Source organism: Moschus berezovskii, chromosome 14, assembly GCF_049115385.1.
Source record: "Moschus berezovskii isolate FMDL1 chromosome 14, NW_MosBer_1.0, whole genome shotgun sequence".
Taxonomy (NCBI): domain Eukaryota; kingdom Metazoa; phylum Chordata; class Mammalia; order Artiodactyla; family Moschidae; genus Moschus; species Moschus berezovskii.
Window position 1 is genome coordinate 12,904,252 of NC_142473.1, and position 23,176 is coordinate 12,927,427.

At 37.4% G+C, this 23,176-nt stretch overlaps 1 protein-coding gene across 1 annotated transcript in view; it reads right to left on the reverse strand.

Moving 5' to 3' along the window:
- CNTN5 (contactin 5) overlaps positions 1-11,192 on the reverse strand; it is a 647,843-nt gene extending 636,651 nt beyond the window's left edge. Inside the window, exons 1-2 of the mRNA XM_088843612.1 lie at positions 11,156-11,192; positions 10,222-10,443 (exon numbers count right to left, since the gene is read on the reverse strand). Of these exons, the coding sequence (XP_088699738.1) occupies positions 10,222-10,443; positions 11,156-11,192 (259 nt within the window). The remainder of the gene's footprint in view (positions 1-10,221; positions 10,444-11,155) is intronic.
- Between the last annotated feature and the right edge of the window lie 11,984 nt (positions 11,193-23,176).

The following is a 23,176-nucleotide window of genomic DNA, read 5'->3' on the forward strand; positions in this document are numbered from 1 at the left end:
TTTTATTTTCTTGAACTTCAAAATCACTGTGAACAGTGACTGTAGCCATGAAATGAAAAGGCACTTGTTCTTTGGAAAGAAAGCTATGACAAACCTAGATAGTATATTAAAAAGCAGAGCCAACACAGTCCTATATAGTCAAAGCTATGCTTTTTAAAGTCATGCATGAATGTGAGAGCTGGGCCATAAAGAAGGCTGAGCACCAAAGAATTGATGCTTTTGAACTGTGGTGCTAGAGAAGATTTTTGAGAGTCCCTTGGATTGCAAGGGTCAATCCTAAAGCAATTAAGCCTGAATATTCATTGGAAAGACTGATGCTGAAGCTGAAGCTCCAATACTTTGGCCACTTGATGCAAACAGCTGACTCATTGGTAAAGACCTTGATGCTAGGAAAGATTGAAGGCAAAAGGAGAAGGGGGTGACAGAGTATGAGATTGTTGGATAACATCACTGACTCAATGGACATGAGTTTGAGCAAACTTTGGGAAAGAGTAAGCCGAAAAATTGATGCTTTTGAACTGTGGTGCTGGAGAAGACTCTTGAGAGTCCCTTGGACTGCAAGGAGATCTAACCAGTCCATTCTAAAGGAGATCGATCCTGGGTGTTCATTGGAAGGACTGATGCTTAAGCTGAAACTCCAATACTTTGGCCACCTCATGCGATGAGTTGACTCACTAGAAAAGACTCTGATGCTAGGAAGAATTGGGGATGGGAGGAGACGGGGACGACAGAGAATGAGATGGCTGGATGGCATCACCGACTCGATGGACATGAGTTTGAGTGAACTCCAGGAATTGGTGATGGACAGGGAGGCCTGGCATGCTGTGATTCATGGGGTCGCAAAGAGTCAGACATGACTGAGTGACTGAACTGAACTGAACTGAACTGAAAGCAGAGGGAAGCCGGGTGTGCTGCAGTCCATGGAGTCACAAAAAGTGGAACACAATGTAGAGACTAAACAGCAACAACTTTTAAGATCCACAGTTGTTTTTTTTTTTCCATGAGGTTGCATTTGTATTCTCTGAATCCCACGAATGGGCTTCACCAGTAAAAAACTAAACATTGTAGTCAGAATCACTCCTAATCGACTATCCATCTGCCAGCAAGAAAATATCTTACCTATCAGATCACATATAGAAGAAGAAAATGCACCCTACACTTAGTTATATTTACTCCCACTAAAACCACAAAAATAACAAAAAAGAGAAGAAATCAAAGACCAATTTATTGGTTGTTCTTTTACAATGGCAGTAACAGGTGTAATATCAGCAGTGATTAATAGTCCTTATCTACATTGCAAAATCCAAAACAAGAACATGTTTTGCAGGTGTTGAGGTGCTGACTCATAAGGGCTTTTGATTAACCTCTACTACCATGAGCATTTCTAATTTATGCTCATGGTAGTATAGGTTAATCAACCTAGACAGCATATTAAAAAGCGGAGACATTACTTTGCCAACAAACGTCTGTCTAGTCAAGGTTATGGTTTTTCCCGTGGTCATGTATGGATGTGAGAGTTGGACTGTGAAGAAAGCTGATCGCCGAAGAATTGATGCTTTTGCACTGTGGTGTTGGAGAAGACTCTTGAGAGTCCCTTGGACTGCAAGGAGATCCAACCAGTCCATCCTAAAGGAGATCAATCCTGGGTGTTCATTGGAAGGACTGATGCTAAAGCTGAAACTCCAATACTTTGGCCACCTCACGTGAAGTGTTGACTCACTGGAAAATTCTCTGATGCTGGGAGGGATTGGGGGCAGGAAGAGAAGGGGACGACAGAGAATGAGATGGCTGGAGGGCATCACCGACCCGATGGACATAGTCTGAGTGAACTCTGGGAGTTGGTGATGGACAGGGAGGCCTGGCGTGCTGTGATTCATGGAGTTGCAAAGAGTCAGACACGACTGAGCGATTGAACTGAACTGAACTGGACCATGAGCATTTCTAATTTAAACAGTCAATTTTAAAAATCAATTAAATTATATTCTTTGCATTCAAACAACTATTTTAGATTAACTATTTACAACTCAATATTTTAAAACTTGATAATACCCTTGGGTCTATGGAACTTTTCATTGAAAAACCAATGCAATATTATAAAGTAATTAGTCTCCAATTAAAATAAATAAATTAAAAAAAAATTTGAAGTGATCACTGTCATTATCCAAAATAACAGTATCAGGTAGAAACAGAAAGAACAATTAGAGGACTCCTCTGATTGCTCAGCTCAAATGAACAGCATTCTCTCTTTTAGGCACTCTCAGTTTCTCTTCTTCCCTTCTTGAGTCTAGGTCAAATTTTATTTATTTCCCTGTCTCTACTTCCTCACCTCAGCCAAGAGTCAGTGACTCACTGTGATACTTTTACTGTAGCCATCTTGTTTGTCTTCTCTTGCTCTGACCTGCTCCTGCTGTGGGAAATCAGCTACCACGCTGTGAGCTACCTATGGAAAAGCCCCCTGAGCATGGCCTTTGGCCAACAGCCGATGAGCAGTTGAGGCACTCGCTCCAAAAACCCTCAGCAATTGAATCTTGCGAACAATTATGTGAGTAAGTGAGCTAACAAGTGGATCTGTACCTATCTGAGCCTTGAAATGAGGCCAAAGTCCTACCTTGTGAAAGGCACAGAACCAGAGGACAAGTCAAACTACATCTGGTTTCACGACAAACAAAGACTTTGAGATAATAAACATAAAACTTTTTTTTTTACTTTGTTGATATCTTCACCATCCTTCTATATTTTCTACAGGGCATTCTTCTTACAATATTGTGATTTTAAGGTTTTTTTTTTTATATATAAGCTTCATATATTTTATTTTCCTGTGTTACCTTGTGATTATCTCAACAGGTTAGTATTCTTTTTAGGCAGTCAATCCCAAAATTAGTCAAGATTTGTTTACTCAAGCCTTGTTTAAGCATTCTTCTTTGGAACAGAAGGCAGATGCAAGTCAGAGTCTTTTATAATTCAGTGTTAGAAGAAATATAGTCATAATCTATTCTCCAGAAGGTTACTAGCTTCATCACTCAGTGGAAGAAAAGGGATCACATTATAAATGCCAGCCAGTAGGAATCAATCTGACCCATTTTATAGTCTACCTACTACAGGTCATCATATTTGTTTCATATTTCATATTTTAAGAAATAAAATATCACACAGTGAGGTCATCTCTCTTCCATATCCTGGTACCATTTCGTTGCTCTCATTTCCCTTTGTCCTCAGAGGTAAGCACTATAATCCCTTTCTGTCTGAAGTTCATATATTAAAATTTTCCATACGATAGTCGGAAAAACATGAAAAAACTTTTTGGCTAACTCAATATATTACTTTGATTCTTACTTTTTTACATAAGTGACATTGTATGTGATACTGTGAAAATTTCTATGTTCACTAGATATTATATTTTGAAATATATCTATTTTGTTTTATAAAGATGTTTGTCTTTAATAGTTTTAATTTTTCAATGAATGAAAAACACAATTTATGTATTATCCATTTCCCTTCTGATGGACATGTGGGTTGTTTCCAATTTTTTGTTTTTAAACTTGTATTGCAGTGAGCATACTTTTATATTTTCCTGTGCATGTGTGGGAGTGTTACTCCAGGTGGTATATACCAAAGTGGAATTGCTTTCCAAAATTGCTCTGCAAATTACACTTTTATGTTGTTCAGAAAAATCTTAACCCTATCTGGGGTACTTCTGGGCTTCACTTGAGCAGGGATGGAGTGACTTTCTATTCAGGCTCTGTTAGTTTTCTTGTTTTTCACAAAAACATGTCAATACCAGCTTTACTCTCTATTTAAGGTTAAAGGGAATTACCTGACAAAACCCATATGTCAGGCTATTATCAAAGAGAACAAACTCAAAGTCACATCTACCCAAGATCTTTCAAACGCTCAGATGAGAAAACAACAGTTATGGAAGATTACTTGGAAAATAGTCTATCCATTCTTTTTAATCCTCTAAATATGGATTAAACAAGAGAAATAGAAGATTTAAATTATATCAAACTAGTTTGCAGCCTAGAGACTTGCTACTCAGAGCATGGTCCACAGACAGCTGCATAAGCATCACATAGAAGCTTTTGATAAATGCAGCTTATGTGGCCCTCACTCCTGATCTATTGAAAGGGGGTGTATTTTAACAAAGCTCTCAAGTGATTGTATGTACATTAAAGATTAAAAGAGCACAATGTTAGATAATTACTTCCCATTTTGTTATTGATAATTGGATTTCATCTATCTTTATTGGAGCAGATGAAACTCATTGTTATGTACACATCAAGAATATTGTCTGGGTCACTAACCATTACATCAAATCATAAGTTGTTAATGAGGGCCCTCCAGAAATTTTGTCTAATCCTAGTGTCAGAAATAGCTGCATTTCTACTCTCCATTTCATTTTAATCCTTAAACCAGTGGGAAATCTGTAGCTGACCAAAGTTTCTTTTTCTTTAACTAATTACCCCGAATGGGACTAACCTATGACAGATATATAGACTTTTACAATAGACACTGAATTAGTTTCAAACCCAGCTCCATTTTATGTCTTGAAGTTTTGTGTTTTCCTTACTTTCATGTGTTCTAATTCATATTTCATAGCTGTATTTTATATATCACTGCAAGCCACATTGAAGTATATTTGGAACAAAAGAATAAAGGAGCAGAACACTAACTGGTGCTAAATTATAACAAATACAAGAGTATCCCACAGTGATCAGTCAATGCATTCTATCTTGGTATCATCCCATAAAATAAACAGTTGCCTAAATAACACAAATTCCAACACGTTTCCGCCTGAGGAATATGACATTAAAGTAATGAATTTTTAAAATAATTCATATTAGAGCAGTTTTAGGTTTACAACAATATTAGGAAGTTTTTCTCCTCTCTCATCCTCACACATGCATACTCTCTCCCATTATCAACATCACTCACCAGAATGCTATATTTTTACCAAAGATGAACTTACATTTACACATAATAATCAGTGAAAGTTGTAGTTTATGTTAGGGTTCATCACTCTTGGTGTTGTACATTCTATAGATTTGGATAAATGTATAAGGACATATATTCATCACTATGATAACATTGAGTATTTTCACTGCCCTAAAAATCTTCTATACTCTGCTTATCCACCTCTCCCATGTGGGGGGTATGTGTAGTTTTACAAGAGACTGCCAAACTCTCTTCCAAAGATTGTACATGTTTCTAGTCCCATTAGCAAGAGACAAGTATTCCTGTTGCTCCAAATCCTCAACAGTATTTGGTGTTTTCAGTGTTCTGGATTCCAGCCATTCTAATAAGTGTGTAATGGTATCTCATTGTTGTTTTGATTTTCATTTCCTTGATGAAATAGGGTGTGGTGTATTTTTTCATATAATTACTTTCCATCTACATATCTTTACTGATGACAAGTCTGTTAAGGTCTTTGGGCCTTTTTAACTCATGTTGTTGAGTTCTTATGTTGATTTATTTTTTTGTTTGTTTGTTTATTTTGTAATGCAGTATGAATTTATTTATTTTTATTATTTTTTTTATTGGAGGCTAATTATTTTACAATATTATATTGGTTGGTTTTGCCATACATTGATATGAATCTGAACTCATGTACACCCAGGGTGGACTTAGGTTGATTTTTAAAAGTACTTTGTGCATTTTGAATAACAGTCATTTATCAGGTGTGCCTTTTGCAAATATTTTCATTGAAACTGTGACTTATCTCCTAATCCTATTGATTTTTTTCCCACAGAACATATTATGAAAGCTTAAAGCTTTTAAGTACACTGAAAAATAAGACATTTAAAGGAATTAACACCACGCTTAAGTAAAATTTAAATGACAACACTATAAGATGACAGTCCAAATGGCAACAACTGGCATAATCATAAGGCATGAGTCTGTTTCAGTTCAGTTCAGTTCAGTCGCTCAGTTGTGTCCGACTCTCCGCGACCCCATGAATCACAGCACACCAGGCCTCCCTATCCATCACCAACTCCCGGAGTACACTCAAACTCATGTCCACAGAGTCGGTGATGCCATCCAGCCATCTCATTCTCCGTCGTCCCCTTCTCCTCCCGCCCCCAACCTTTCCCAGCATCAGAGTCTTTTCCAGTGAGTCAACTCGTCGCATGAGGTGGCCAAAGTATTGCAGTTTCAGCTTTGGCATCAGTCCCTCCAATGAACATCCAGGATTGATCTCCCTTAGAATGGACTGTTTGGATCTCCTTGCAGTATAAGGGACTCTCAAGAGTCTTCTCCAACACCACAGTTCAAAAGCATCGATTACCTGGGCTTAATACCACAACCTAATTTGACATGCCTAGGATTTTTCCAAGTAGTTTAGTTCTTGCAAGGTGTTTCTCAGAATGTTTAGTCCTTTATCAGTCATAATTGAAATATAGCCCAAAGTGAATTAGACTTAAAATTTATTGGTTGCTTATTAGAAATGTGACCTTGTCAAAGATGCTTATATGTCTTCTGAGTTTCCACTTCCAAAGAAGACAGTAATAACATCCACTTCCTATGTTTGTTGAGAGTATTACTGATATAAGCTATGCAAAAGAAACTGGCAGAGAACCTAGTAATAATCCAATACTAGTGCTTCTCTCTGATAACTAACCTTGTAATGTATTGTTCGTATACCCAAAAATAACAAAGAGAACATTTAGAAAATGTTATTCAAACCATACTATTAATAGCTGCATCAGTTCAGTTCAGTTCAGTTCAGTCGCTTAGTCGTGTCCGACTCTTTGCGACCCCATGAACCACAGCACGCCAGGCCTCCCTGTCCATCACCAACTCCCGGAGTTCACTCAAACTCATGTCCATCGAGTCGGTGATGCCATCCAGCCATCTCATTCTCTGTCGTCCCTGTCTCCTCCCATCCTCAATCCCTCCTAGCATCAGACTCTTTTCCAGTGAGTCAACTCGTCGCATGAGGTGGCCAAAGTACTGGAGTTTCAGCTTTAGCATCAGTCCTTCCAGTGAACACCCAGGATCAATCTCCTTTAGAATGGACTGGTTGGATTTCCTTGCAGTCCAAGGGACTCTCAAGAGTCTTCTCCAGCACCACAGTTCAAAAGCATCAATTCTTCATTGCTCAGCTTTCTTCACAGTCCAACTCTCACATCCATACATGACCGTGGGAAAAACCATAGCCTTGACTAGATGGACCTTGGTTGGCAAAGTAATGTCTCTGCTTTTTAATATGCTATCTAGGCTGGTCATAACTTTCCTTCCAAGGAGTAAGCGTCTTTTAATTTCATGGCTGGAATCAGCATCTGCAGTGATTTTGGAGCCCAAAAAAATAACGTCTGACACTGTTTCCAGTGTTTCCTCATCTATTTCCCATGAAGTGACGGGACCAGATGCCATGATCTCCGTTTTCTGAATGTTGAGCTTCGAGCCAAAATTTTCACTCTCCTCTTTCACTTTCATCCAGAGGCCTTTGAGTTCCTCTTCACTTTCTGCCATAAGGGTGGTGTCATCTGCATATCTGAGGTTATTTATATTTCTCCCAGCAATCTTGATTTCAGCTTGTGTTCTTCCAGCCCAGCGTTCCTCATGATGTACTCTGCATATAAGTTAAATAAGCAGGGTGACAATATACAACCTTGACGTACTCCTTTTCCTATTTGGAACCAGTCTGTTGTTCCATGTCCAGTTCTAACTGTTGCTTCCTGACCTGCATACAGGTTTCTCAAGAGGCAGGTCAGGTGGTCTGGGATTCCCATCTCTTTCAGAATGTTCCACAGTTTATTGTGATCCACACAGTCAAAGGCTTTGGCATAGTCAATGAAGCAGAAATAGATGTTTTTCTGGAACACTCTTGCTTTCTCCATGATCCAGCGGATGTTGGAAATTTGATCTCTGGTGCCTCTGCCTTTTTCTAAAACCTGCTTGAACATCTGGGAGTTCACAGTTCACATATTGCTGAAGCCTAGGTTGGAGAATTTTGAGCATGACTTTACTAGTGTGTGAGATGAGTGCAATTGTGCAGTAGTTTGAGCATTCTTTGTCATTGCCTTTCTTTGGGATTGGAATGAAGACTGACCTTTTCCAGTCCTGTGGCCATTGCTGAGTTTTCCAAATTTGCTGGCATATTGAGTGAAGCACTTTCACAGCATCATCTATCAGGATTTGAATTAGCTCAATTGGAATTCCATCACCTCCACTAGCTTTGTTTGCCGTGATGCTCTCTAAGGCCCACTTGACTTCACATTCCAAGATGTCTGGTTCCAGGTGAGTGATCACGCCATCGTGACTATCTTTGTCGTGAAGATCTTTTTTGTACAATTCTTCTGTGTATTCTTGCCACCTCTTCTTAATATCTTCTGCTTCTGTTAGGTCCATACAATTTCTGTCCTTTATTGAGCCCATCTTTGCATGAAATGTTCCCTTGATATCTCTAATTTTCTTGAAAAGATCTCTTGTTTTTGCTGTTCTGTTGTTTTCCTCTATTTCTTTACATTGATTGCTGAGGAAGGCTTTCTTATCTCTCCTTGCTATTCTTTGGAACTCTGCATTCAGATGCTTATATCTTTCCTTTCCTCCTTTGCTTTTCGCTTCTCTTGTTTTCACAGCTATTTGTAAGGCCTCCTCAGACAGCCATTTTGCTTTTTTGCATTTCTTTTCCATGGGGATGGTCTTGGTCCCTGTCTCCTGTACAATGTCACGAACCTCTGTCCAGAGTTCATCAGGTACTCTATCAGATCTAGACACTTATTTAACTATCTTGTGTTGGACATTTAAATTATTACTTATTTTCTACTTATAAATAATGCTGTGTATACTTATGTGTCTGTGTACATTGTTTATTACTTCCTTATGTGAAGCACATTTCTAGAAATAAAGTATGAGACACAGGGATATGACTATATTGATGCTTTTGATATTCATTGTCAGATTGTCTTTCCAAACATTATATTTTTGCTTTCACTATATAAATGTGTTTATATAATATAAATATAATATTTATATATATTACAATATAAATATATTCCAGTAGTCATGTATGGATATGAGAGTTGGACTACAAAGAAAGCTGAGCACTGAAGAGTTGATGCTTTTCAGCTGTAGTCTTGCAAAAGACTCTCCAGAGTCCTTGAACTGCAAGGAGATCCAAACAGTCAAGCCTAAAGGAAATCAGTCCTGGATATTCATTGCAAGGATTGATGCTGAAGCTGAAGCTCCAATACTTTCGCCACCTGATGTGAAGGACTGACTCATTTGAAAAGACTGGATGCTGGGAAAGATTGAAGGCAGGAGCAGAAGGGGATGACAGAGGATGAGATGGTTGGATGGCATCATCAACTTGATGGACATGAGTTTGAGTAAACTCCAGGAGTTGGTGATGGACTGGGAAGCCTGGCGTGCTGTAGTCCATGGGGTCACAAAGAGTTGGACATGAGTGAGTGACTGTAATGAACCTAATCCTAAATCAGAATTGGAAACAAGTATAATTAAAAACATGTGGGGAAAAACCTGAAAGATGCATGGAATGTAACTCTAACTTACAGCCAAGCTGACTTTGGGCTTCCCTGGTGGCTCAGATGGTAAAGAAACTACCTGAAGTTCAGGAGACCTGGAGAAGGGAATAGCTACTTTAGTATTCCTGTCTGGAGAATTCCATGGGTAGAGAATCCTGCTGGGCCACAGTCCAGGGGGTCCCAAAGACTTGGACATGATTAAGTGACTAATGCTTTCACTGACAAGATGACTAACATTTTCCTCAGCTTCACTAAACTTTTGACTGGTTTCCTTTTGACTATGGTCCCCTAACTTCCATTTTCTTAGAGAATCTACTTCAGAAAATCTGTAATTTTAAATTCTTTCTTTGCTTCTGTGAAATGTATACTGTTGCCCAGTCTCTAACCAGGTTTAAAACCTAAAAATGTCTTTCTCAAGGAACTGGGAGCCATTTTTTTTTTTTTCAATGTAGTCATCAAGAAACAGAGACTCTGTATTTTCCAGTCTCTGTGGGATGGTAAGAGGTTAACTTCAAGAAGCACTGATTAGTAACCACAGATGGCCTAGTCACAGTGGCCAAAGTCTTCCTTAATGTCCTCCATATTTACAAATCTTAAAATCTCACTGCTGTTTCAGAGTTGAGTTTAACCTCTCTCTTCTATCGCAATAGGATTAACTTGTATTTCAATAGTCTTGAATAATTTTTTTTTTTCCCTGCTTAACTCCAGCAAGTGCAATTCTCGTTTGGACACTTACCATCTTGTTTGAAGGCATCTGAGGGATGATAAAGATTGATGGGGGAATAATAATGTTGAGCTGCCCCTCGCCAGCTCGGTGAAGAAACACTCAGTGTTCCTAGTGAAGGGCTGCTGTACCGTGGTCTAGTCCTTGAACCATACAGGGATGAAGAGGATCTCTTCTTAATTCTTTGCAAAGCAGCATATGAAGTAGGCAGGCCAGGAAGAGCTCCAGAATATTCTGTAAAAAAAAATTGATAATAATAAAATGAATTCTTAGAAAACTTTATTTTAATAAAAACTTTTCTTCTGAAGACGTTGAAAATCTCCCTTGGAGATGCAATCAAATGGAAACTACAGTGGGAGCTGTAAAAAGTAAAATTTTACAAACAAATTTTAGAGTACTTCGTGAAAATTCTACTATTTATAACATTGGTGTCTTGCCAGAAAGAAAGAAAGAAGAGACATGAGGGATGAATGAAAAGAATGAAAGAAAAGGAAAGAAAAGGAGGAAGGAAAAAGAAAAAAGGAAGGAAGGAATCCATTCAAATTTCAATTAGTTTATTTTCTTTGTCGGGAATATTTGGCCTTAATCTAAAATATCCATCCTCACATATGAATTCAGTTCCTTCTTTATTATTTAAAATTGAGGAAAAAAGCATTATCAACTACATTCCACAAATATAGATTGGATTTTCATCACCTAAAATTTACCATATGGTAGAAAAGATGTCTAATTAAGTATATATATTTTGACTAGACTGTAAGCTATGCTTCATGTTCTTGAAAAGTAGTCAAATTCACTATTTTGTAAATGTAAAAAAAGAAAAATAGATTTTTTTGTAGAATCTGTTATGTATAATGTATATCATGATATTATCAACATTTCTCATATTTAATTTCTGAGACTTTTCATTACAAAAGATATGCATAGTGCATGAAGTAGACTGTACTAACTCTTCTTCCTGACCACAGGGAAGTCAGTTTCATATGTAGATCAAATGTTTAAAAACACAAACTAATTATGTTGAATTATAAAAAAAAAATAGGAATTGGATTTTTTCTATGTCTAATATTGATTGTATTCAAAAATCTGTTGACCTTGGAAATACTTTTATGAGTCAGACATTTTTGTTCAGGGTATTTGACATTTCAACTTAATGGATGATAATTTATTTTGGATAAAATTTTATATTTGTGAGCAAGTTCTCACAATTCAGATTATTTAGAATCATTATCCTGTCTTATAGAGATAATTTGGAATGCATGAAACATTACTGTGATTTGAAAGTAACACTTTAAGTGTTAAGCATCAAATTAAATTTAACATTTTCTCTTCTGTGAAATTGTAAATATGATTTCTCTGAAATTAAAAAAGGTGTATTTTTAGATGTACTCCGACCTTTAAAATGAGCATGATAGGTGTAGTCCAATCCCATCAAGAGCTGCTAAGAGATTGATGTCTTTTACTCTTTGTGTTCAACCATAAGTCTGGTAAAGGTGGATCAATTTTAACTGAAAATAGCTAAGCTCTCCTGGGCAAACTGTATGAGGACAGATTATGGGTAGACATAAAATCTCCTTTAAAACCTGAAATTAAATGCAAGTTTTGGCACCTAGAGGTGTAAGGTAATAAAAAGAGAATGAGTTTTCCTTTAAGGTAGTTTGTAATTGAAGTCTCTGAACCTGTTCATTTCTCTGTGCAGTCTTGTTGCTTTGTGTTTTAGCTGCCTACCTTGTTCATGTATAAAAAGAAAAAATAAGAAATCCCCCATGCAAATATTAAAAATTAAAATGGAGTATGAGAATGTGGTTAATAGTTCTTAAAATTAGATAAAGATAATTAATGGAAAAGTAGAAAGGTCATAATGAAATTCAAACAAGCCAGGATCATTATCGTGACTATAAAAATATATACATATATATGTATATATATATATATATACACACATACAAAATGCATACTGTCCAAGTGGTACAGTAATTGGCTTGTGACACTCCATGTAAATAGAGATGAGCCAAATTAAGATTTGGCTGTTGTGCTTTACAGCAGGACTTCATTTGTTATGTAATCAGTTGCATCTGTTGCAGTGAAAATTACTTTTTATCAATTAAATTAAATCCAAAGCTGCTACTAGAAATCTAACAACTTATTTATTCATTCATGTATTCAAAAAGCATGTAATGAGAACTTGGTAGGGGATAAATGCTATGGGTACAAGGGTGAACAAATAATGTTGGCCTTTTATATCCCCAGATTCAATCAACTAAAAATTGAAAATATTCAAGGAAAAAAACTTCCAGGAAGTTCCAAAAAGCTAAACTTGAGTTTCTGCACAACAACAACTATTTACATACTATTTACATTGCAGTAATCATTATATATTATCTAGAGTTGATTTAAAGGGTTCAGGAGGATGTGTGTGGGTTATACTCAAATACTAATCCACTTTATACAAGAGACTTAAGCATTCTCAGATCTTGGTATCCTCAGGGGTCCGAACAATCTCCCATGGATTCTGAGGGAAAATTGTATTGCATCAGCCTTCAAGAAGCATATTATATAGTGGAGAATGAAGGCAACTGTGTGTGCAACTTTAATTCACTGTGAAGAAAAAGTTAATTCGGGAATCTATGGACTTTAATCCCATAGTTGGAGGATCCTTTCACTCAAACTAGGGACCTCAGAATATGATTTTCAGATGGAATGCTATCCAAGTGAGCCCTGAAAGTGCATTAGTGATTATTTCAGCAAAACTCTGTGTAGGAAAAAAAAAGATACTCTGTACAAAAGGGAGAGAGTATATGAAGACCTGGAAAAGAAAGGCAGAATGGCACACTTAGTAGATTATAATAGTCTGGAGCTTAGGATGAGAGTAACACAGATGAGAAAAGAGGTAAGGCTGGATAAGTAAACAAAGGGCCAATGATGAAACGTCTGGAGAATAACACATTTTAGAAAGATCACGCTGGCTGAAGTGCCATTTGGATCAAGCTAAAACGGAAAAAAGGCTACTCCAAATCCTAAAACTGTAAAAGAGACAAAGATTAGTGAGAACTGAGAAGGTTATCATCTGTATGGGAATAAAATCGATAAAATTACTGACTGAATCACAGACAAGGAAGGGAAAGTAAGAAACTGAGGATGGTCTGTGGTATAAGAAAATGGTCAGAGTGCAGGAAAAGGCATGCGTGTGCTTGAGGCGAAAGCTCAATCATTGTTTTGACGCAGGTAGAGAGCTAGATAGGCAGTTAACTAGCTAACTTATATGCAGAATACATCATACAAAATGCCAGGCTGCATGAAGCACAAGTTGGAATTAAGATTGCCAGGGGAAATTTCAGCAACCTCAGATACACAGATGACACCACCCTTATGGCAGAAAGTGAAGAGGAACTAAAGAGCTTCTTGATGAAGGTGAAAGAGATGGCTTAAAACTCAACATTCAAAAAAGGAAGATCATGGATCCAGTCCCATCACTTCATGGCACATAGATGGAGAAACAATGGAAACAGTGACGGACTACTTTCTTGGGCTCCAAAATCACTATGGACAGTGACTGCAGCCATGAAATTAAAAGATGCTTGCTCCTTGAAAGAAAATCTATGACAAACCTAGACAGCATATTAAGAAGCAAAGACAGCAATTTGCCCACAACAGTCCCTCTAGTCAAAGATATGGTTTTTCCAGTAGTCATGTATGGATGTGAGAGTTGGACCATAAAGAAATTTGAGAACCAAAGAATTGATGATTTCAAATTGTGGTGTTGAAGAAGACTCTTGAGACTCCGTCAGGCTACCAAAAGAACAAACCAGTTAATCCTATAGGAAATCAACCCTGAATATTCATTGGAAGGACAGACGCTGAAGGTAAAGCTACAATACTTTGGCCTCTTAATGCGAAGAGCCGACTCACTGGAAAAGACCCTGATGCTGGGAAAGACTGAGGGCAGAAGGAGAAGAGGGTGACAGAGGATGAGATGGTTGGAGGGCACCATCGACTTAATGGACATGAATTGAGCAAATTCTGGGAGACTGTGAAGGACAGGGAAGCCTCGTGTGCTGCAGTTCATGAGGTCACAAAGAGTTGCACACCACGGATTGATAGAACAACAATAATAAATTTCACTGAGAAAGTAGAAACAGTCAGAAGAAGAAAGGGTCCCTCACATGCTCCTATTGACTGTATGTGCATGCATATACTCTATTTTGCATGCATATACTCTATTTTGCATTCACCGATATGCCACATATAAACAGTGAGTGCACTGAATTCTATTACATCCTATCTTGACTGCTGAAGGAAATCACTCTAGAAAAACCCCCTCTATCTCTCCATCAGCACCAACTGTTGTCTCCCTGTTAGATTATTCCCATAACTGTACAGAAGTTCTTCTAACCTTAATAAGGTCACCTTGACCTACCATTTCTTCCACTAATTTTCCTTTATAGCAAGATTTCTTTTTTTTTTTTGCATTAAAAAAACAAAAAAAATTTAATCTTACACTAATGAAAAGTTTAGTAGTATAGTACAGTAGCTGGCATATAGAGGCTGCCGTTGAGTGAACAGGCAAGAAGAGTTACGGACTGGAGGAAAGAGGGGAGGTAGAAGATGTTTGAGCTGAAGGAGCATCAGCGATAGGAGACAAACTGGAGTTTCACTCATGCCTGCTTGAGTGGAAACACATACCTTATGTGCACTGTGGAATGCACATATGCATCTTTTAAAGTTTGCAACTTGGAGGTTCATGTGTAGGGGACTCACTGTATATAGCACATTGTCTTTATCCATTCATCTGTTAATAACACTTAGATTGTTTCCATATCTTGGCAACTGTAAATAATCCTGCCATGAATGTTGGAGTGCATGTATTGAATTAGTGTTTCTGTTGTTGGTTTTTTTTTTTTTTTTTTTGGTACATGACCAGGAGTGGAATTGCTGGGTCATGCAGTAGTTTTAGTTTTTTGAAAAACTTTCATACTGTCTTCCATGGTGTATACACCAGTTTACATTCCCACCAACCAGTGTACCAAAGTTCCTTTTTTTCCACAGCATTGCCAATGTTTGTTACTTCTGTCCTTTTTGATGGTAGCCATTCTGACATGTGTAAGGTGATATCTCATTGTGGTTTTGATTTGCATTTCCCTGATGATTAGTAATATGGAGCATCTTTTCAGGTGCCTATTGGCCTTTGCATTTTCTCTTTGGCAAAATGTTTATTCAATTCAGCTCATTATTAAATTAGATTATTTTTTATATTGAGTTATGTGAACTGTTTATGTATGTTGAATATTAACATCCCTTATCAGTCATATCATTTGCAAATATTTTCTCCCATTCAGTAGGTTACCGTTCAGTTTTATTGATGGTTTCCTTTGCTAAACAAAAGCTTTTAAGTCTAATTGGGTCCCACTTGTTTATTTTTGCTTTTATTTCCTTTGCTTCAGGAGACAGATACAAAAATATATTGCTCCCATATGTCAAAGAGTATTTGCCTTTGTTTTCCTTTAGGAATTTTATGGTTTTCCAGTCTTATATTTAGGTCTTTAATCCATTTTTTTTTCTTTTATTATTTTTATTTTACAATATTATATTGGTTGGTTTTGCCATACATTGACATGAATCCGCCCGGGTGTACATGAGTTCCCCTTCCTGAGCCCCCTTCCCATCTCCCTCCTCCCTTTATCCTCCCTCTGGGTCATCCCTGCACACCAGCCCCAAGCATCCTATAACATGTAAGACTTCTTGAAAAGAGTTATAGATAGTCATCATATTCAATTCCTCTTCTCCCCTCCTCCCTTGAGCCTATTTCAAGTAGTCTTGCTTATACCACTCCACAAAAATAGCTCTCTTTCAAGTTAACAAAGAGCAGGTCACTCTACCAGACCTATCATCAGTGTTCAGTATGGTTAACCATTCCTTTTTCCTTTAAACATTTTGTTCAGGTGATTCTAGGATATTACAATCTCTGTTTTTATTGCTATTTCATTGACTACTGCTTTCCTTTCCTAGTTCCTATTTGTCTCTTCAACCTAAACGTCGGTATACGCTGCTAAAAAAAAAACAACAAAAACTCCATTTAAACTAGCCCTTAAAAGCAATTTTTCATGAACATGGACTCCCTCCCAGAAGAATTCCACCTTTACTCTAGTCTCAATTACTTGGATCCAGATATCTATCAAGTCTTTGATATTCCACTCTTTTCCTACTCTCATTCTAACAGCTACTTCTATGTCTTTACTCACTCTACCTTTTTGGTTCTGCATCAGTTTCTAAAAATTTACTGACATCTGTTCTAAAAGACATCTCCCAAGAGAGTTCATATGGTAAACATTACTCAGGGTTCAGAATCTATCTTTACTTGTCACTTCAGTTCAGTTCAGTTCAGTCGCTCAGTCGTGTTCGACTCTTTGCGACCCCATGAATTCAATGGCTATTATTTAAGCACTAGAATAAAGTGAGTGGAGTCGCTCAGTTGTGTATGACTCTTTGTGACCCCATGGACTGTAGCCTACCAGGCTCCTCCGTCCATGGGATTTTCCAGGCAAAAACACTGGAGTGAGTTCTCCAAGTGGAGATCTCTTCTCCAAGAGATCTTCCCGACCCAGGGATTGAACCCGGGTCTCCCGTATTGTAGGCAAATGCTTTATCATCTGAGCCACCAGGGAAGTCCAGGTTGGGTCTAAATTCTGAGCCTGGGATTTCAAAGAGGCTTATTGAAATATACATGCTAAGTGACAAACTGATGGTGTCTGGACTGAATTCCTTCCACACATAACTCCTTGCTTGCTTTCAGTAAACTCAATCATCATTTCTTCCAAATTCACTCTTTCCTCATTCAGCATTCATTGACTTTTCAACATTTCTTCATTGACTATGTGTTTGGAACTGGGGATACAGCTACAAATAAATCACAAGTAGTTCCTGATTTCATGGAATTTACAATCTCAGAATATTGGGAGAGTGTTACACTTGGGTAAAGGTTTCCCCTACGGTTCAGTGGGTAAAGAATCTGCCTGCAATATAAGAGATGCTGGGGGTGTGGGTTCAATCCCTGGGTCAGGAAGATCCCCTGGGGGAGGGCATGACAACCCTCTCCAGTATTCTTGCCTGGAGAATCCCATAGAACAAGGAGCTTGGAGGACTACAGTCCAAAGGGTCCCAAAGTGTCAGACACAACCGAGTGACTAATCGGCACACACACTTGGATAAAACATTCAGTTCAGTTCAGTTCAGTCGCTCAGTCCTGACCGACACTTTGCGATCCCATGAATCACAGCACGCCAGGCCTCCCTGTCCATCACCAACTCCCGGAGTTCACTCAAACTCACATCCATCCAGTCGGTGATGCCATCCAGCCATCTCATTCTCTGTCGTCCCCTTCTCCTCCCACCCCCAATCCTTCTCAGCATCAGAGTCTTTTCCAGTGAGTCAACTCGTCGCATGAGGTGGCCAAAGTATTGGAGTTTCAGCTTTAGCATCAGTCCTTCCAATGAACACCCAGGATTGATCTCCTTTAGAATGGACTGGTTGGATCTCCTTGCAGTCCAAGGGACTCTCAAAAGTCTTCTCCAGCACCACAGTTCAAAAGCATCAATTCTTCGGCGATCAGCTTTCTTCACAGTCCAACTCTCACATCCATACATGACCACTGGAAAAACCATAGCCTTGACTAGACAGACCTTGGTTGGCAAAGTAATGTCTCTGCTTTTTAATCTACTATCTACATTAGTAGAGGAAAATTAAACAAACCAAGTTATTCTTAAAATATATGAAAACCAAGATAGGAAACTTGTTGGCATCTTATAGTCATATATTACTGACATCATGATTGTGTTCCGGGGAACAAAATTTCTTTTCCTGGCTGAGGCGTGTACATCTGCCTCCTATGTCTTGGCCACTCATTTTATTGAGAATTTTGGCTCTTTCAGTTAAACCTATCCATAATATAGGTTCCAAAGTAAGATGGACTCATTTAATCTGGAGTGTACCTCATAGCAGCTCTAAGTCTTTTTGCAAGATGTGAATAGGTCTGTGCCCCAATTTCCTTGTCATTAGAATGGGGATACAAATAAGACTTCCCTCATAGGTTGTGGTAGAGATTAAATAAATCAATTCACATAAAGTACTTAGAACTTTAGAACTACTTCATCTGGCTCATAGTAAGAACTTGATAAATTGTAACTACATATATATAATCTGTACTTTAGTTAATACCCTGTACTATTCTCTGGTGAGCATATTGTTTGCCAGTGTTACTGAGATATAATTGACACACAGCACTGTATACATTTCAGATGTACAACACAATGCTTTGATTTACATCATGAAATGATCACCACAATAGGTTTAGAGGACACCCATCCTCCCATATACATACAAAATCAAATAAATAGGAAAAAAAGTTTCCTTGTGATGAGAACTCTTAGGATTTACTCTCTCAACAACTTTCATTTTTAATATTTGCACGTGCTAAGTCACTTCAATCCTGTCCTACTCTTTCCAATCCTATGGACTGTAGCCTGCCAGACTCCTCTGTCATGGAATTCTCCAGGCAAGAATACTGGAGTGGGTTGCCATGCGCTTCTCCAGGGGATCTTTCCAACCCAGTGATCAAACCCACATCTCTTCTGTCTCCTACATTGGCAGGCAGTTTCTTTACCACTAGTGTACCTGGGAAGTATGTATCCTAGTACTTAATCTTATAAACAGAAGTTTGTACTTTGTGATCATTTTTATTCAATTTCTCCTCCCCTAACCCACCATCTTTGGTAACCACAAATGTCCTTTTCTATGAGTCTATTTGTTTGGTTAGCTTGTTTTGAAGTATATATCACATCTATTCATCTCTTGATGGGTACTTAAGTTGTTTGCATATCTTGGCTACTGTAAATAATGCTTCAGTAAACAGAAGGGTGTATGTATCTTTTCAATTAGTGTTTCATAGCGGCTGCACCAATCTACATTCCCATCTGGTGGACATAATTGAATATTTGGCTTACTCCTTTCAAATTTGATTGGGTTACAAAGTGAAACTATAAATCCCAAATTTTAATACTCCTTTTACTCTGGGGAACTAAAAGAGTGAAAATTCAAGGGGAAGAATTAGGCTTCTATTATCCTCATAGGTGTATACCCATGAGTAATTTTCTAAGAAAAGATTTTTTTCTACTGATGGAAACCATAGATCTACAGAAAATTCAAGGCCTATATTTTCTTGTTTCTATTGGCTAAATCAAGACTTAGCTGTCTTTACTCCATATTCCTGTCCAGGGTTTGGAAAGAAAAGTGACTTTTAATTTCTTTCCAAAGAAAGTTTCATCAGTTGCTCAAACTTTTAATAATATCTAGGCTGAAGGTGTGAGCAGAATCTAGGTATATGTTAATCATTTTTCCTCTGTTTTCCTGCTTTTCATAGATAAGACTTTAGGGAATGTGTATTATAGTTATTTCTAAAGTGATCTAGAGATTTTGTGATAAAACTCAATTAACCTGGTGCTCTCACACCATGAAATTCCAGCTGCAGGTTGGGTAGGAGTAAATATTAATGCCTTTATTAAATATTTCCTAATCAAATGACCCTGGGACAACTGAACTTACATTATTTAATAAAATTGTAGTCTATTAAGCCAGAATGACATTGCCACCAATTCAGTCTTGGAACTAATAGCATTGTTTTTTCATTATTTAATAGGTCAAGTTAGAGATATAATAAAAATACTGAATGCAAATAATATTCAAGAAATAATGGATTAGAATTAGTTAAACTGGAATTTTGGCAATATTTATGAATAAATAAAGATTAAAATGTCAATATGATAAAGGATACATTTTAAAATATCTAATCTAGTCCCATATTTTAAGTTTCCTGAATATTTTGATACCTAGTAGACTTCAGAATTCTATCTCAATTAGTAAGTGTGAAAAACATATGAACTAGAAACTTAAAATATTAGTGATAAAACTAGAGCATCATTATTGGATTCTGTATTTAAATTTTTCTGTCCAGTATTCATTCAGTGCTATTAATTTTTACAGACAATTAAAGGTAAGCAGGACCTGATAACTCAGTGGGTAAAGAATCTGCCTGCAATACAGGAAACACGGGAGACATGGGTTTGATGCCTGGGTCAGAAAGATCCCCTAGAGGAGGAAAATGGCAACCGACTCCAGTATTGTTGCCTGAAAAATCCCACGGACAGAAAAGACTGGCGGCTACAGTCCAAAGGATCGCAAAGAGTTAAACACAACTAAGCAAATAAGCATTCAAGGGTAAGCAACAACAAAAATATATAAAACGACAGGCCTTTACATAAATTCATTTGTTTCCTATAGCTCTAGCTTGATTTTAAATATTTATATGAGCTCTTCTATAAAAATAAATACAAACTATAGTGGTAAATGATATGTGATGCTCTGAAAAATATGAATGCTTAATCAGTGGTTCATAAGCCAGAGGAGCGCTGAGTACTCATGACACAGTGCACAGAAAAAAGTCATACAGCATCCAAACCCACAGTGTGACTCAATTTGACATCAAAGTCAGCATAAAGGAATGTGATATCTGACCTTTTTTCAGGGTAATTGCTACGGCTGTACTCTCTCCAAAGAGAATTAATGTTCAGTGTGCAACTTTAGCCTGCTACTGTTTTATGAAGCTTGCAAGGATGGATGTAAGATCTCAGCAAAGCTGGTCGTGTGAAGCATATTTAGAAGTAGTTAACAATTTATAAATAATGTGCATCGTTTCCATTTGGTTGTCTGCATCTATGGCAGAGGAGAGTTTGAAACAGCCTGAGTCACAAGGCTCAGCATTTTCCTCAAGAAATGTATTATGTGTAAACTTTACAGTGTTTTAACTGCAGGAGCAAGAACGAATGTGCAGAGGATGAAATTCACCATTTTTAAAGCACCAAAGTCAGGCCTTGAAACTGCAATACTTCAAAGCTATAAGAACAAAATTTAACACTAAATTTCTAGTGTATTCTATGTGAGATAGAAAAACATATACTTATAGGGTACTTAATTATTTCCACTACCCTTTTCTTAGGTATCTTGAGTTTGTTTGTATTTGAAATCTAATGATTTAAGATTGAAGACCTTTATCTTCTTTTCTAAATATTAATGCTCAGCTATATACACAACTCATGCAAGTAATTACACCTCATTCTGAGTATTATATATGCTTTTATTGCAGAGAAAGAGAGAGCATCTTGCAGTTCTCCTGTTTTGTATTTTTTTTCCCAATATTCTCAAAAGTTTTTAAAAATCTATGGTATTTAATGATATCTCTTTAAATTACCAGAAGCAAATGTGCAATTGCATTGATATTTTTTTTCATAACAAGAATATTATTTTCTAATCACTGAGGAAATTAGTAAGGGCAGGAGCTAGTTACGAAATATACCCAAATTAATTTAGTGATTAAAGAATTCCCTCTTGTTTTTGATAAAGGTATCTGGAAAATTTTAATTCTGTAATAATTATATGAGCTTCTTCTTCCTATTCTCTATGTGTTTTAGATAAGTCAGATAGTATTTAATAATAAATCAAATAAAGCTGAAGTTGTTAGCAATAAATACTATAATTTTAAAAATTAGTAAACTAAATGCCTTTCTCCAACTTTTAGAAAGTATTCTATGGGAAATTTATGTTTTCTTTATATGTTGTTTTTATTCAGTCCCTCAGTCATGTCCAACTCTTTGTAACCCCATGTACTGCAGCACGCCAGGCTTCTCTGTCCTTCACAATCTCTGCAAGCTTTCTCAAACTCATGTCCATTGAGGTGGTGATGTCATCCAACCATCTCATCCTCTGTCGTCCCCTTCTCCTCCCGCCTTCAATCTTTCCCAGCAGCAGAGACTTTTCTAACGAGTCAGTTCTTTGCATCAGGTGTCCAAAGTATTGGAACTGCAGCTTCAGCATCAATCTTCCAAAGAATATTCAGGATTGATTTCCCTTAGGATTGACTGGTTTGATCTCCTGCAGTACAAGTGACCGTCAGGAGTTTTCGCCAACCACAGTTCAAAAGCATCAATTCTTCAGCACTCAGCCTTTTTTATGGTCAAACTCTCACATCCATACATGATTACTGGAAAAAAACGTAGCTTTGACAAAACAGAACTTTGCCAGCAAAGTAAAGACTCTGCCTTTTAATATGCTGTCTAGGTTTTTCACAGCTTTACTTTCAAGGAGAAAGTGTCTTTTATTTCAAGGCTGCAGTCACCATCTGCAGTGATTCTTGAGCCCAAGAAAATGAAGTCTGTCGCAATTTCCACTGTTTCCCCATATATGTGCCATGAAGTGATGGTACAGATGCCATGATCTCAGTCTATTGAATGTTGACTTTTAAGCCAGTTTTTTCACTCTCCTCTTTCACTTTCATCAAGAGGCTCTTTAGTTCACTTTCTGCCATAAGGGTGGTGTCATCTGAGTATCTGAGGTTATTGATATTTCTCCTGGTAATCTTGACTCTAGCTTGTGCTTCATCCACTGGCATTTTGAATGACATACTTTACATAGAAGTTAAACAAGCAGGGTGACCAATCTTTTCCCAATTTGGAACCAGTCTGTTGTTCCATGTCCAGTTCTAACTGTTGCATCTTGACCTGCATACAGATTTGTCAGGAGGCAAGTTAGATGGTCTGGTAGTCCCATCTTTTTAAGAATTTTCCACAGTTTCTTGTGATCCACACAGTCAAAGGCTTTGGTGTAATCAATAAAGCAGAAGTATATGTGTTTCTGGAATTCTCTTGCTTTTTCTATGATCCAAAGGATGTTGACAATTTGATCTCTGCCTCCTCTGCTTTTCTTAATCCAACTTGAACTTCTGGAAATTCTCAGTTCCCATACTGTTGAAGCCTTGCTTGGAGAATTTTGAGCGTTACTTTGCTAGCATGTGCGATGAGACCAATTGTGCAGTAGTTTGAACATTCTTTGGCATTGTCTTTCTTTGGTATTGGAATGAAAACTG